At 43.8% G+C, this 15,473-nt stretch overlaps 2 protein-coding genes across 5 annotated transcripts in view; one reads left to right on the plus strand and one right to left on the minus strand.

Moving 5' to 3' along the window:
- Nucleotides 1-955: 955 nt before the first annotated feature.
- Nucleotides 956-3,412, plus strand: LOC103374512 (cytochrome c oxidase subunit 4 isoform 2, mitochondrial; the record flags this gene model as incomplete). Its single annotated transcript, XM_008304606.1, has 2 exons — nucleotides 956-1,109; nucleotides 2,997-3,412. Coding segments are annotated over 2 exons (288 nt in total), but the record flags the coding sequence as incomplete, so codon positions are not given.
- A 1,892-nt stretch (nucleotides 3,413-5,304) lies between these two features.
- The window catches only part of bcl2l1 (BCL2 like 1), a 36,635-nt gene continuing 26,466 nt past the window's right edge, over nucleotides 5,305-15,473 (minus strand). For all 4 annotated transcript variants that reach the window (XM_008304602.1, XM_008304604.1, XM_008304603.1 and 1 more), the window contains one exon: nucleotides 5,305-8,821. In XM_008304602.1, coding sequence (XP_008302824.1) covers nucleotides 8,678-8,821 — 144 coding nt within the window. In that variant the 3' untranslated portion in view covers nucleotides 5,305-8,677. The remainder of the gene's footprint in view (nucleotides 8,822-15,473) is intronic.

Consider the following 15,473-nt stretch of genomic DNA (forward strand, 5'->3'; position numbering starts at 1 on the left):
AATTAAATGAACTAACTAGGTTTCAGTGGATCAAACCAACAGCGTATCAACAAACACATTGATGGTAAATTAAGATCAGATCAACTTTATTGATCCTTCACAGGAGAAATTCATGTGTTACATGCAAATAAGACGTGAAAGAAGCAGGACACCATAATAAAACTGTACAAGAAGGTGAAAACTAAAGATTTAATAAAAGATTGTGTTCCTCATGTAGAGATATGAAATGATGAACTTACACATGAACAATGTAGATTAGCACCAATAAAACTCTCAGAGAGGCGACGTTTAGCTGCGTAGTGGATGGATTTACTTCTTTTGTTAAAAGTGCAGCAAAAACAAAACAAGTTTGTAAAGAAGCACAATATTGTTTCCATTGAGGTTCACATAAAACAACCTCATGTGTTCTAATCACAATACAGGAGCAGAAGGAAGGTTATGCCTTCTGAGAACCTTTTTAAATGATCTTTTTATAGACTTTTTGTATTTTTTTATTTACCCTAAAGACGCACGTTTTCCTCAGATAAGGCCGTCAAAGTTCCAAATCACATGCTGTCTTTATAATGACAATTAAGCTTCTAATTATAGTCAAATCTGAGGTTCTCCACTATCACAATAACACAGAAATCACAGGAAGTGTTTCGCTGCAGAATGAACTAATTTACGTCCATTTAGCTGATAATAAACACTCAGAATGCAGGATGTTATTTGTAATGGAGACTCTATTATTTCTTCCACCACCGAGTGCATGACATTAACAAAGACGTGAGGATTTTGGATATTATTTGACTTGTTGGGATGGAAGGATAGGAGATCGTTAATGTGAGCTGCACGATCAGAATCTGTTTTATTGCCAAGAAGGTTTTTACATTCGAGGAGATCAACGTGGTGCGAAACAGCAACAATACCTGACGAGCAGGAAATATAAAGATCAGATCTGCATGTTGTATTAAAGACACTCGTGTCTCCTCCTGCAGTGTACCGGATGATGTTCCAACAGACCTACGCTGAGATGAAGCAGCCGTCCGACGAGTGGAAGACCGTGATTGGAGGCATCTTCCTCTTCATGGGCTTCACCGGCCTGGTGGTCTGGTGGCAGAGAGTCTACGGTAAAACTCACCTCTCTGCTTGAATATGTGGATGGTTAAAAACAGGAGAGTCGATGCGGAAGACGTCTCGACTTGTCGGAGCAGGAAAAAGCACAGCTAGCATCATTAATGACAGTTCTGGTTTGCTTTGGAGTCTCCCAGCATGCACAGGACCAGAGGTCTGATAAAGAAGGGCTTTAATTAGGAGTTAGTCCAGAGCTGGAAGGTCAAACACAAGTTCAGCAGCTTTTTGTGGAGTGTCGTGTCAGCAAAGTGCGTTTAGACAGTCGTGAACAAAAGTCGACTTCCACTCGTAAAGGTTGTGTTTCATGGCAGCCTTGACTTTCCAGTGACTCCTACAGCTCTGAATGTTAAACACATTCGTCTGTATCACAAAAACCAACCATGCATTTTGGCTCATTCGTAGATTTATTGAAGGTCTTCTAGAAAATTACAAAATCTGCTGCCTCAAAAAAAAAACATACGCTAATTCTAATGTTCATTAAATGTCCTTTGGTCACTCTGACCTCAACTTTTGGTTTCTGTGCACAAGTTTCTTGTTGCATCTTTGACTTCTTTGGACAGAATTGGTGCAGATAAACTTATTTTGTTGGTGTTCTGTCCTTTGCACATTTTCACCTCAATTAGACAATCTGCTGTGTCAGAAATATACATACATACTACAGCTGCTGACTCCTCTGATCCAATTTCAATAGAACCATCTGATCCACTCATTAGACTCAAACACTACAGTGGAAAAGTCTGAGGAGCTCAGCAAAGAGCTAAAAAAAAGCAAATCATTCACTTGAACAAGTCAGAAAGCCATTTCAAAGCAGGTATGGATCCCAAAATCATCTGTACAAACAATAGTTTCTAAGTATAAAGTTCATGGTCCAGTTGTGCCATGATCAGGGAGAAAACACAAACTATCACCTGCTGCTGAGAGACGACTGGTCAGGATGGTCAAGAGTCAACCAGGAATCAGCAGAAAGCAGCTCTGGATGGACCAGAAGCTGCTGGAACACAGCTGTCAGTGTCCACAGGGTCTGACATCAACATGAGCTGAGAGGCTGATGGAGAAGGAAGTTCTTCCTCTAGAAGCAGAACCTTAAAGCTCCACTGAAGTCTGCTGCTGGTCACATGGACAAAGAAAAGGCCTTCTGGAGGAAAGTTCTGTGGTCAGATGGAACAAACACTGAGCAGAAACATGTCTGGAGGAGAGAAGGTGAGGCCTTTAACCCCAAGAACACCAAACCTACCATCAAGCATGGAGGTGGCAGCATCATGCTCTGGTTCTGTTCTGCTGCCAGTGGACCTGGAGCTTTACACAAAGTAGATGGAACCATGAAGAAGGAGGATCACCTCCACGTTCTTCAGGAAAACCTAAAACCATCAGCAGGAGGTTGATCTTGGACACAGTTGGATGTTCCAGCCAGACAATGAGCCCAAACATCAAAGTGGTGATGAAATGGTTCCATCAGGCTGGAATGAAGGTTCTAGACTGGTCTCCCCAAAGTCCTGACTGGAACCATCCAGAACCTGTGGACTGATGAAGGAACAAGTCTGAGTCAGAAAGACGACAAGTTTAGTTGAACTGCAGCGATTCAAAGTCAAAGATAAACCAGAAGATTGTGGACGGAACCCAACAGTTGATGTTCAACCACATATTAGCATTAATGTCTGTATATTGATGAACCAGTAGGTTTTGTCATACGTCCAGAAAACCTTTAATAAATCCATGAAATAACCAAAATGCATGATTGTTCTTTGTGACAAAGATTCATAGAAAATGAGGAGCTATAGGAGTCACTGGAAACTCCAGACTGTCAGGATCTACATGGTCCTATAAGTGGATGTAAACTGTTGTTGACGACTTCATGTCTCTGTCTCTGGTCTTTGTGTCTCCAGTCTACCCTCCACGTCCGCGGACCTTCGAGGACGACTGGCAGGCCAAGCAGCTCCAGAGGATCCTGGACATGAGGATCAACCCCATCCAGGGAATCTCTTCCCAGTGGGACTACGAGAAGAAGCAGTGGAAGTAAAGCTGGACTGTATCTGAGGTAACCCAGAGTGTGGACCGTTCACCTCAGAACGCTGCTGCTCTTTACTCTATGAAGCTAAAGTCAGAATGAATGTTGTGTTTTAACTCTTCAAACCAGTAGAAAGATGGAACTGATCCACCGCCGCCAGCAGCTCTGAGGACATCTGTGTTACCTCCAGTCACCTGCAGCTCTTTGTCACACTGTGTCCGTCCTGTGTGACCATAAAACAATAAAGTTTTGCTGATGTCTGTGTGCAGCTTGTTCATTAAAAAGTAAAAGATTCAGCTTGTATTTCCAGTTTCTGCCACGTCACACTCGACAGGTGAAGCGATGCAGCTTCTATTCAGCCGTGCTTATTTTACAGCCTCAGAGTGTGAAGTTAACTCGCTTTTCTAACACCTGGTTTCGTCTCTTTTCTATTTTTAATGAGTAACTTCTGGGGGCAAGTTTCACAAAAACACACTTCTAACAGTCTGCATTTGCACAAACCTTCATTAGAGCTGATTTGGTTTGAATTCTGGGTGATTTAAGACGTTCGTAACAAACTTAAAAACACACCAGACTGAACAAACACATCAAACCGGCTCAGTTTCCTTCATTCTAACAGAAAAACCTCCTTCAAGACTTCAGCAGTCAAAATACTTTACTGGGAAAATTCACTGTGGAATCAGAAAAGAAAAAAAAAAACAACTCCAAAATGTTTCTAATGGTTCTGCAGAGGTTTTTCTTTTCCATCCCAGCTGGCAGAGAACGTTCTCACAACATTAGATCACATTACCTACAAATTCTAATATTTGTTTTGAGGGAAATGTGTTAATCGGTGTTTAAAGAACATCATAAGAAGGAACTCAGCACAGATGATGTTCCACGATGACAAAGGAGGAACGTTCTCCAACCAACATTAACAAAACGTTTTTCAGGTGTTATTGAAGCCTCAGGTGATTTTTTTTCCCCTAAACAATCCTGAAATGTGATGTATTATGACATATATATTAACAAAGTTGCTGTTGATATTCCTAGAAAGCTTTTGGAATGTTCTTGAGGAACACATTATAGAACGTTCTTTTAATATCTTAAATCACAGGAACGTTTTATAAAAACACATTCTGTCGTCTGAGGCCTTAATAACATCTAGAAAACATTTATTGAATGTTGGTTTGAGAACTCGTTCTTCTTTTGTTATCGTGGAACATCATCTGACAACATTCTCCAAACATCCTCTGAATGTTGCAGCTAAAATGTTCTAAATGTTCTAGTAATGTTTTTAGTAGAAAGTTTTCTTTTAGTTCCCAGAATGTTCTTCTTAAAGGCAGAAAAGTTCTCTAAAGACGCTCTAAAAATGTTCTCAAAGCATTTGCAGAATGCTGCATTTTGAACAAACTTCCTTTGGTCTCATCTGACATTGTGGGAAACGTTTTACAGAAGAACGTTCTCAACAGCAACATCCCCAGAACATCCTCAGAACATTGCAGGCAAAATGTTCCACCTTCGTTAATACATGAAATCCTAGAAGCATTTTATAAAAATGCATTCCATCTTCTGCAGCCTCGATAACGTCTAGAAAACATTTATTGAATGTTGGTTCGAGAACGTTCTTCTTTCGCTATCATGGAACATAACCTGACTACATCCTCCAAACATCCTCTGAATGTTAAAACGTTCTGTCTTAGTTCACTTTTAACCTCACAGGAACATTATTAGAAAGGATTAATATCCTAAAAACATTCTTTGAGCATCAGATTAAATGTTTTCTTTCAAACATAATTAGAACTTGTAGGCAATGTCAGATAATGTTGTGGGAACGTTCCCTGCTTGCAGAATCTACACAGTTAGCGCAGTTAGCATGGCTAAGCTAACTGGCTGGTAAGCAATAAAACTAGACACTGAGTTTATTCGCGTGTTAATAAAAACACGGATAACTTTACTCATCGTCATTAAAACTCAGTAAAATTTCGCCTCGTTGACCTTTAAACACTCGATTTGCGTCTCCTCGTTACATCACGGTTGACCTTTTCGTTACGTTTCCTCTCGTCAGCCCGACTGTCACTCGGGGCATAAAATGAACTTCTTTTTTTCTGGCTCATTTCAGCTGCTGCTCGAAACCTTGAATATTTAATGTTCTAAAGAGGAAGCTCTTCTCAACGCTTCGCAAAGGACGAGACGGACTCGGCACATCTTCCAACATTGGGCTTTATTGGGTTCAATGTAATTTAAATTTTTACAGTGGCATTCTAAAGACATACAAAGAGACCATCGGACGTGGTTTTGTACAAGAATGCACCAGAGACAACTTTGTTTTTGTTGCTGTTGTTGAAAATATCCTTTCTCTTGCATTTTCTTGTCTAGTGTTGGTCCAATAATCCTGAAAAAAAAACAAAAAAACAAAAAGAACCTGACAATGCACATCAATGCAAAGATGGAGTTTAAGGCCATTTGAAGGGCACGATTATGCTTTTTTTTTTTTTTTCTTTTACACCAAATATAAATAAAGTTTAAAAGCCATCAGTTCTGTTTTTTTTTTTCCTTCTTAAATATGTCACTAAGCTAACGTACTATTCTAATCGGTTTCAATAACTAGCATATATATAGGGGTCGTGCCAATGCTGTCACACTTCCTTCATTTGTGCCTCCTTCAAGAACATTTTTGCGAAACAAACACTCACACACTCGCACAGACAAACGCACAGGATGTGCAAAAAGGAGAATCGGTTTAAATGAGAGCAGAGAAGAAACAAAAAAAACAAAAAAACAAGCCTGTGAGCAGCTTCTTGATGGGGCTAGAAAAATATATATATACTGCACTGGAATGTGTGAGCGAACAGGACGCTCGAGTAGAAGCATTTAGAGGATCGCATTTTTGGATTCGGTGAAATATTTGAGAAATCCGTGTTCGTCGGTGTAAATGTGGGTTCAAAAAAAAAAAGAAGGGACTGTAATGACGGCGTGCTTTGAAGACGGCGGCGCCGCTGGTGGCTGCACTCTCACACTGGGAATGTAGTGATTAATGTCTCACATCCGGATGGTGTTTGCTTTAACGTTTGGAATCGGTGCCTTGATAAGAAAAGGAAAAAGAAAAACAGCACCTGTGTGTGTGTGTGTGTGTGTGTTATTGTGCCGCTTTAACACCGGGACATATTGTTGTTGGCTGGATGTTGGAATGTGATCAAGTCTGAAGCAGTGGGAGGATTCTGGGAACACACATGCCAACCCCCCACCACCACCACCACCACCACCATCCTTCCCAGTAAATTAACGGAGCTGCCAGTTGTTGGTGCATAAAAGCTCCTCCTGCTTTAAATTAAAGACGGGTGGATGTTCAGAAAGGAAAAAGCGAAGCCTCCATCCTCCCCCCCTCCTCCTCCTCCATCATCTCCTGTGGACGTCATGTGACTGGCAGGTAGGTGTGTGTGTGTGTGTGTGTGCGCCCAGGTGTGTGTGCGGCGGCGGCAGGTGTTCCAGCTGTGAGTGACACACGTGGCTGGATGCGGTGACAGCGGTGGGACTGCAGCAGGAAGAGGTGGAGCCGGGCGGAGACGGAGGTTTGACAGATCCGAGGCGCCTGGGGAGGAGCGAGGCGGAAGCGAGGATGGAGGCTTCAGGCGTCTCAGCTTCACGCTCCCGCAGCCGCCGACAGCTTTCGATTTGCTCAAGATGGCGGACAAATTCGACTCAGAGAACATGTGATGCAGAACCGTCGGCTCGCTACATAGAGTCTTAAGAGGAAGGCGGCGGCGGCGACGACATGGAGCGTGAGCTGTGGCGCAGAAACTCGACTAATGGTTCCCAAATAAGGACTGATTAGGAAACAGTGGAGGGAAAATAAAAAAACAGCAAAACTAGTCTTCGGCTTGAACATCACAGCACACGATTGGAACTTTATTGCAAAACGAGTGAAGATTTAACGCGCTGCCCCCAAACTAGACAGTGTGTAGAAGCAATTAACGGCTTCACATCATATTTTAATTAGTAACAATCAAATATCCAAACTGATGAACTTTTAACCAATTAGCTGTTATTTGCAGCACCATAAACATTATGTTGATTCTAACACTATAAAGTAGCTGCAAACAGAGACGAGGACGAGTGAGGGTTTTAGAAAAGTTGTTTTTGAAGCATCAGTAACAGAAAACTGTCATTAAAGTTACAGTTATGATGCTAAACAGACGATGCTGCATTTATTTACATCTATATCTCTGTATTTACTAAAGTTTTATTACGTTTGTTTTATGAACACATCTTCTTTGTGCTTCATGACAACTAGGCGTGTGAATAAAAGCCACGAAATGAGTCCAGTTAATGAAGCTGAACTGACTAGATCCGCTCTCCGATGTTCGCCGCTTTGAATAAAAGCGTTTGAAAGAAGAATTTACACTGTTTAAGATCAACAATGAAACTTTGAGCTCAATTGTAAACACTCTCTGTGTGTCTGATTCGCTGTGATGTACTGTTTGTACTCGACGAATTAGCATCCGACACTTCAACATCTCTGCTTACAACTACGTTACAGCGTGTCGGGTGCAGTTTATTTCAACACCACCTCCCTTATTTAGCATTTAAAAGCAGATTAACATAAACAAAGTGTCGCCAAATGACAGCTGTACAGGCAGACGTCCACCCAGCGAGACGGTGACGGCTAACGATCGCTCCGTCGGTTTGTACGCGATGCTACAGAATCTGCTGCGTCCTTCAGCTACTGTGGAGTAAACACGTCTGAGAAATGCGGTCGATCCGACTCTGACAAGTCGGAGGATCGACCCGAGGCCGAGTTATGACCACGAAGCACAGATCAAGCAGGAGCAGTGGCATTTTAATGGTTCAGTAATACAAAAAACAAAAAACGCACCAACAAACACAAACACGCAGGAGATTTAGTTTCCCATTAGTTTTAGTTTAAGATTCTCATGTCGTCCGCTTGAGTCACTTGAACGCAACATTCGTACAAAAAAACAAAAAGCGTGAGGAGACAGGGTGAGGCGAGAGCGACGCTGTACTTCTGTATGCGATGGTGGTCGGGGGACGCCGCTGCATCCTCCCCTGCTTCCACTCTCCATATGGCACATACAGCAGTGCTGTCTGGCAGAACCAACTACATGATAAGACAAAGCAGAGCCCAGAACTCCTCAAATCACACACGCTGGGGTTAATTGTAAGACTAGAATCAGCCCGTTTTCAATGATGGGAAACAAAACAAAAACAAAAAATTGTTAAAACTAATACATACAGGAAGAAACAAGATGCAGGAACGAGTGAATAATGGAACAACCGGTTCAGTGAGGTGAAACAATAACATGTCTTTCTTTGTATAACCACACGTTTCCGTCGGGGTTGGAACAAACACAAGAACACCAATAACTCTGTCCTTCCTGTCCTCAAAAGTTCGGCAAACGTTTGAGGGTTTCTCGGCCTGCTGCTGGACGCACGACGGGGGAGTAAACATCATCAGCAGTTCTGATGAGACCAACAGGACCTTCATGAGGACGTGGAGGGCGGCGGCGGGTTCAGAGGGGGGTAGTGGAGGGGGGGTGGGGTGGGGGGGCTCTGGTCCTCTCACAGGCGTTTCTGGGCGATGAGCGAACCGACCACGACCCCGGTCACCACCGTCATCCCCACCAGCAGCCACTTCTTGAAGCTCTCCTGAGACCTCCGGCTCTCGGCTGCCGCGTCCTGGCCGAAGATTTCAGCGAAGCGGTCCTGGTGAACAGAAGAGAGAAAAAAAGGAAGCGTTAGCAGACGAGTGTTTACTGCTGACCGGCTGTAAGCAACCCACAGGCAGGCACACTTCCTAAAAGGCCTGTTTGGATGTTAAAAACAAAAATCCCACAGGTAGGTGTATAAAGGTAGATTCCCTTTAAGGCTGAAACAAGTCATCGATTAAAATCCATCATCTATACTCCGCTTAATCCTCACTAGGGTCATGGGGGGCTGGAGTCTATCCCAGCTGACTCAGGGTGAAGGCAGGTTCACCTGGACAGGTAACCAGTCTATCACAGGGCTACACTTAGAGACAGACAACCAAGCACACTCACATTCACACCTACAGACAATTTACAATCACCAATTAACCTCAGCATGTTTCTGGACTGTGTGAGGAAGCTGGAGAACCCGGAGAGAACCCACGCTGCACGGGGAGAACATGGAGACTCCACGCAGAAAGATCCTGGGTGTCCTCACCAAGACGCCCTGATTCTCTTTAGTGAAGCAAAGCATTCCTACCCAGATGATCATAAACCATCTTGGATGTGTCGTTTTTAGTAAAACTGACAAAAAGACCACAAAAGAGTTAAACGTATGATCACACACACGATGACACGAGACCAGAAGAAGCCAGAAGATTCAATGACGAATGAATATTAAAAAGATTCGTCAAGACTTCAGACAAAACAAACCCTTTCAGCAGACTGTAGAGCATCAGACGTCTACAGCCTCCCTGTGTTCTACCGAACTCACTGACGAACATCACAAACACCATCAGCAGCTTTAGGGGAAAAACACATGCAAATGAGTGCTGAGGACGAGTCCTCCACCTCCAGCCGGTAGATTCCCTTCAGTAAAGGTCTCTGACGAGGTTCCAGCCCACACACTCACATGTGGTAATTTCCATCCACCACAGCAGGTAAAACACCAGGACCGGTGGAAAAAACACCCAAGAAGCCACCTGTATCGGCCCCGTCTCAACAAAAACAACAAGATCTTATCGATTAACGGAAAAACACCCTCTGACCTCAGCCCTCCTCCCCTCCCCGGCATCCCATGAGTCCTGCTGAACTGTTGCTGCTCACATTCTTTCCCACCAGTGTCCTCACGCTGCCAGGCCTTCACCGACGCCCACTGAAATCATTTCCTGGAAATGAGCTGCTCAGCCGTGCAGTTTCCGCCCGTCTCCACTGGGAGGCGACGGCGGGGCTCTAATCTGACGGACAGACGACAGTGGAGCCCACTGACTCACTGCTGGTGATGCTGGAGCCGTCGGAGGTGGCGACGCTTCCCCTCTGTAAACACCAGGCTAATGCGTCGCCTTAAAACCAAAACACGAGCGTTGAATGAGAACAAATGTGAAAGTGACTAACGGAGACGTCTGATTCTTAGTCAGAGGCGGATTCAACGGGCAGCACAGACGGTCTGCTGTGGAGGGAGGGGGGCCACTTACTGGAAACTCTGAAACAGGAGCCATGATGAAGAGTGTGAAAGGACTCAGAGGTAATCAGAGTAACGGTGAAACACAAAGAGACGCTGTGTTGCTGCTGAAAACAGAAAGTCTAGAAGGTGAAGCTGGTCCAGAGACCAACTCAGCTAAACACCTGAAGATGAACGAATGCATCTTTAAAAGCATGTTTACATCAATAGCATTTATGTGGAACCACAAGTCACTCAGCAGCAGCGATTCAGGAAATCTGCAGCTGGAATGACAAACAGACTTCATGAACATCTACCAACACAGAGACGAGGACGAGTTCATCAAGTAATCGACAACAAACCAGCACCATCAGAAAAAGAAGCCACCATCTGACTGTTTTCTGGTTGCAGCTTTTACACGTGAAGATCTGCTGATCTCTTCGTCATGTAACAGTAAACTGAACATTTATAGGTCGGACGTGACTTTATTTGTTCAACCATTGGATGACAGTGAACTAATTGATTAAGTGATGCAGAAAAAACCAACGTCCTGCTGGTTCTGTATCTGAACTGTCGGCGTTTTTTTTACCATTTTCACTTCATTGCGATATAAAGTTCTGCACCTCCATGGAAACCGAACAAAGAAGAGAGAACTCAGAACATTTTGGTTCTTTCACAGCGTGACGCGGTTAGAATGCCATAAATCAGACAAAAGATAAAGCGAAAGTTGATCCTCTTTGGTTTTTTATCGTACCCAAATGGAAACCACCTGGAATTTCCCAAATTTTTCCAAATGCACATAAATTTTTACCAACGCTGTAAAAGACAAAACAAAAGGGACTCTACATGCTACAGATGCTTCATTACATTTCCACTTTGCTTCTCGACCCGTCTCCTCTTTGCTTCGGGTAAACATTACCTGCAGTTCAGTGGAAAAGTCCCTGAGATTTGCTCACGTCACTGCTGAGCTACGACCCATATTATTATTACTATATATATATTTTAACGCATCTGATTGCAGCAAACATGTCATTTTATGGATTTATTGAATACGACATGGTTTCGATCACAATTCTACGCTCAGATCTGGTGTCCCAACGTCCACAGATGAAGATGGAAAAATCTGACAGTTCTTTCTGTACTCACGATTTCCGCTCAAAAGTTGTAATTTTGGCGATTTTAAAACACAACATGCCTTTGAAACCCGCCGGTGCCTCTTAAAACCCACAGATCTAAGTGACGCAGATGCATTAATGCAGGCTGGAGGTGCTCAAGGCTCAGGATCACACACTTCATCTCCATTAAGATGTACAATACGTATGACAGGAATATTCCATCAGTGTGATCAATTACAGCATGAAAACATGAGATCACTGCGCACTAATACACCGTGCACCGGTCGTGTATAAAGCCTCGCGCTGCATTATTTATTACTTCAAGATAACTTCGGTAAATTACAGTAAACAGTTCAGTGGAGTGATGTCGCAGCAGAACAAAGGAGATGTTTGAAGTGGATTCATGACATTCAGTGTGACAGCAGGGATCAAGGTTCTGACTGACGCCGTCACGTCAGAGTTCTCTGATCTGACATCCGATCAGGATCATCGTCTCTCAGCGTGAATCTCCACAAACTAATGAGCTCTGATATCGATCGGATCAATAAGGAACGTGAAGCTGCCTGTCTGACAGCTCCGTCAGCCAGAAACTCAGGTTTTCTGACCAAACCTGCTGCCTGGAACTGAAACCAGGTGGATAGATGAGGGTAACCAACAGGTAAAGGTGAGGGCGACCAATCAGAGGAGAGGACGGGTGAAGGAGTTTCTATTGAGTTATCATAAGATCTGTGAGGACCAGTTTCTTTCATCTCCTTTCCTTTAGTTGACGGATGTATGACATCACCAGCGTCACCAGTAAATTCCAAAAGCTACACAATAAAAACCGTACGGAGGAAACTGAGTGGTCAGGAAGCCTGAGCTCCAGGAATGAATCAGATTCCAGGGAGCAGATCTTGTCACTGACTGCAGCGAAATGAGAGAGGGGCTCTGAGGAAATCTTCATGGTATTTCCAAGTAAATGGAAGCTGCGTCATCACATCAGCGACATGCTTGTGTAAACGATGAGGTGGAGCCTCAATGGGTCGGACTTGTTTTTCAGATCCCACAGATACTCGGTCAGATTGTGATCTGTGGCATTCGGAGACCGAGTCGACACCTTCGACTATTTGTCTTCCAACCAGTCCTGAACAAGAAGCAACATACCCAAAGTGACCTAAGGTGACCCGAGGTTTCCAAACAAAACATTCAACAAATGAAGAGTTCATTTGCAGAAACAGATACCTGCATCTTCACAAACCTTCAGAAAACCCACTTCTACATCATCTATCTGAGACAGCATCAAACTTAAGTTATCTCTATTTTTGTCATTTCTACAGAGTCAAATCCACTCAGCTTCAGTTTGATTGATATTATCTCAAGCAAACAACAAAAAATAAGTTTTCTGAAAATCTACAAAAATGGAGTTTATCTGTTATTGCAAATGAACTCTTCAAATAAACCCCATGGGGCAGGATTACCACTGTGACTGGTCAGCAGCTCCAGACAGACACAGCAAACTTCTTCATCATAGCCTTTGCCTAGCATCGCTGCAAAATATGAACTGTTGGGGTGTTTTTAGCGTAACAGGGAAACTGATCGTGCTCGAGTTAAATCGTGGTGTTTATTACAACCTGAACAACATCTGCTACCTCACCTTCCCAATACCCTCGTTCATCACAACTGCCCCGCTCTGCAAATGTGCTCGTCTGTCTCTCTGCGTAAACAATAGCTTTCAGTTACTGGCTGTGACATGTAGGCGGGACATTTAGAGACTTCAGAGAGAGGAAGCTGCATCAGAATACCAAATATTGTACCAATACTCAGAAAAAAGCCAAACACTGGCCTCTATAAACAGTTAATCTCTACAGACCAGCCTTCCCTCTCCACGTAGATCAGGAAGTCTTTGGTAACGATGACCTTTTCCTCCGTTGGACCAACTTTGGTACTAACCACGACATACTGGAAAAACCCCAAAAATCCTGCCATTTCAGAGACTCTCTGACTCAGTTTGGTCCTTCTCAGTGTTGCTCAGATCCGTCCGTTGCCCATTTCTCCAGCTTCTAACATCAACTTCCACAACTTGACTCCAGTTGACTTGCTGCCTCATACATCCCATCCTGTGACAGGTGCCAATCAAAGCCTGACATATCTTATTCGTCTGCACCCTAAAACTATTAAAAACACACGAGTGAGCCAATCTGTTGCACTGGGCGACATGTTGCTTTATGGCAGTAAACCTGTGCACTTTGTTTGAATTCAGTCCCAAATACATCATCCTGCTGAAACCAGTGCCTGTCAAAAACACACTTTCCTCCTATTTGAGTATCATTTGCTGAGATCTTGTAGGAAACGATCCTTCTCAGAACATCCACTCATACATTTGTGCGTGAGTAACTTCAACTAGCACACTGCTGGTTTCAGTCTTTTGAACAGGATCTGCTACCAGTAAGAGAAATGTGGACTAAAGCCAGACAGATCCTGTAAAAGGCCTTATAGAGAGTCAGCTTATTCAGCTGGTCAGTTAGTCAGAACACGATATGACGCAACACGGCACACAAAGAAAAAGTCAAGAGTGCTGATTCAGTTCATATAAAGTGCCCTTGGTAAATAACTAAATGAGTCCCACTGAAACTTGTACCACCTCTATAAAGTCTGATCCAGAATTAAAAACTAACTCCTCTATTGAGCCAAAATTCTGACCAATACCAAGCGAGGCAGAGAGCGAACCATATTTGTTCAGCGCACAACATCCGTTGAGATGGTTGCCTGAAGCAGTCGCTGCTCTTTGAGTCTAAAGGGACGTTTGTGGGCTCTAAGAAATCCAAACCTCGTCTCACAGTAGCTCTTTTCATTCATGCTTCGCTCTAAATAAACAGGCACACACTTCCCCTGTAAAATACTCGTGAGCAAACACTCGAGAGGAGCTTTTATAGTCGTGTGAGTCGAGTGCGTTTCCCAGCTAATGACTAGAATCTGAAAATATGTGACTAACCCTAACTGAGGCTTCGCTTCAGGCCTGGTTGCCTCATAGCAGGTTCACTCAAGGTAAGAATTTCACCTCTAACCCTCCTCATTCCTCATGTGCTGCTCACTGGAGCTGCTCGGCCTTAAACGCTCTGCCTCTCCCCACCAAGGTCCTGTTAATGACTGAGAGGAATCAAACGCTCTGCATGTCAGGAAGCTGCCAAGGGGAAAGTAAACATTTGTCTTTAACCTCACCAGGACTTCCTGCTGGCCTTGATACAGCAAATCAACATTTTCAGAAAACATAAACTGACCTTCTCGCTGGTCGTAACTTACGACACTGGGGACAGCGTGGACAGATAAGTCCGAGTGAGACAAAACAGAAGTGAGGAGCTGGCTTAAAATGTGTGCCGGAGCTCTTAAGCACTGTGAGCTGCATTAACGTGGAGCAGTGGGAATCAGCCATGAGGGACTGATAACTGGTACTTAAGTGAATAATGACGTAGTGTGATTACACACTGCGGCACATCGTGTAACATGAGTCAGTGTTTTACTGCTGCACTTCTATTCTTTTCTTAATAAAGGGCAGCCTGACCACTGCCTAACCCTTCCTGGGAACAATGTGAGGAATGTGGGCGTAGACGACTCTCCTGCGCCTCGTGAGGGTGACTGACAGCCGTAACAGTGACATGCCAGGACGTGTTACCGGTGGCTGGGACGTATATGATGAAACAAGGAGGGCTGATTATATGGTTTAATGGGTGTCAAAGTCGTTGTCATCCCGGCTCACATAAGCATAACTGTAAACACAACGACTCCTTAACATATAGTTAAATAATTGTCTCTGCATTTGATTATTTATTCTATGCACAACAGGGGTGTCCAATCCTGGTCTTGGAGAGCCCCTATCCAGCATGTTCTAGATGTTTCCCTCTTCCAACACACCTGATTCAAATGATCAGCTCATCATCAAGCTCTGCAGAAGCCTGGTAACGCTAACATGTGAATCAGGTGTGTTGGAAGAGGGACACATCTAAAACATGCTGGATAGGGGCTCTCCAGGACCAGGATTGGGCACCCCTGATGTACAACTATAGTGAATGCCTTAAAATACGTGTAGCAGGGCTCCAGACTAAGTTTTCCAATAGTAGCACTGGTGTTACCGACTTCCT

This window comes from Stegastes partitus, unplaced genomic scaffold (assembly GCF_000690725.1).
Source record: "Stegastes partitus isolate 25-593 unplaced genomic scaffold, Stegastes_partitus-1.0.2 Scaffold2263, whole genome shotgun sequence".
Taxonomy (NCBI): domain Eukaryota; kingdom Metazoa; phylum Chordata; class Actinopteri; family Pomacentridae; genus Stegastes; species Stegastes partitus.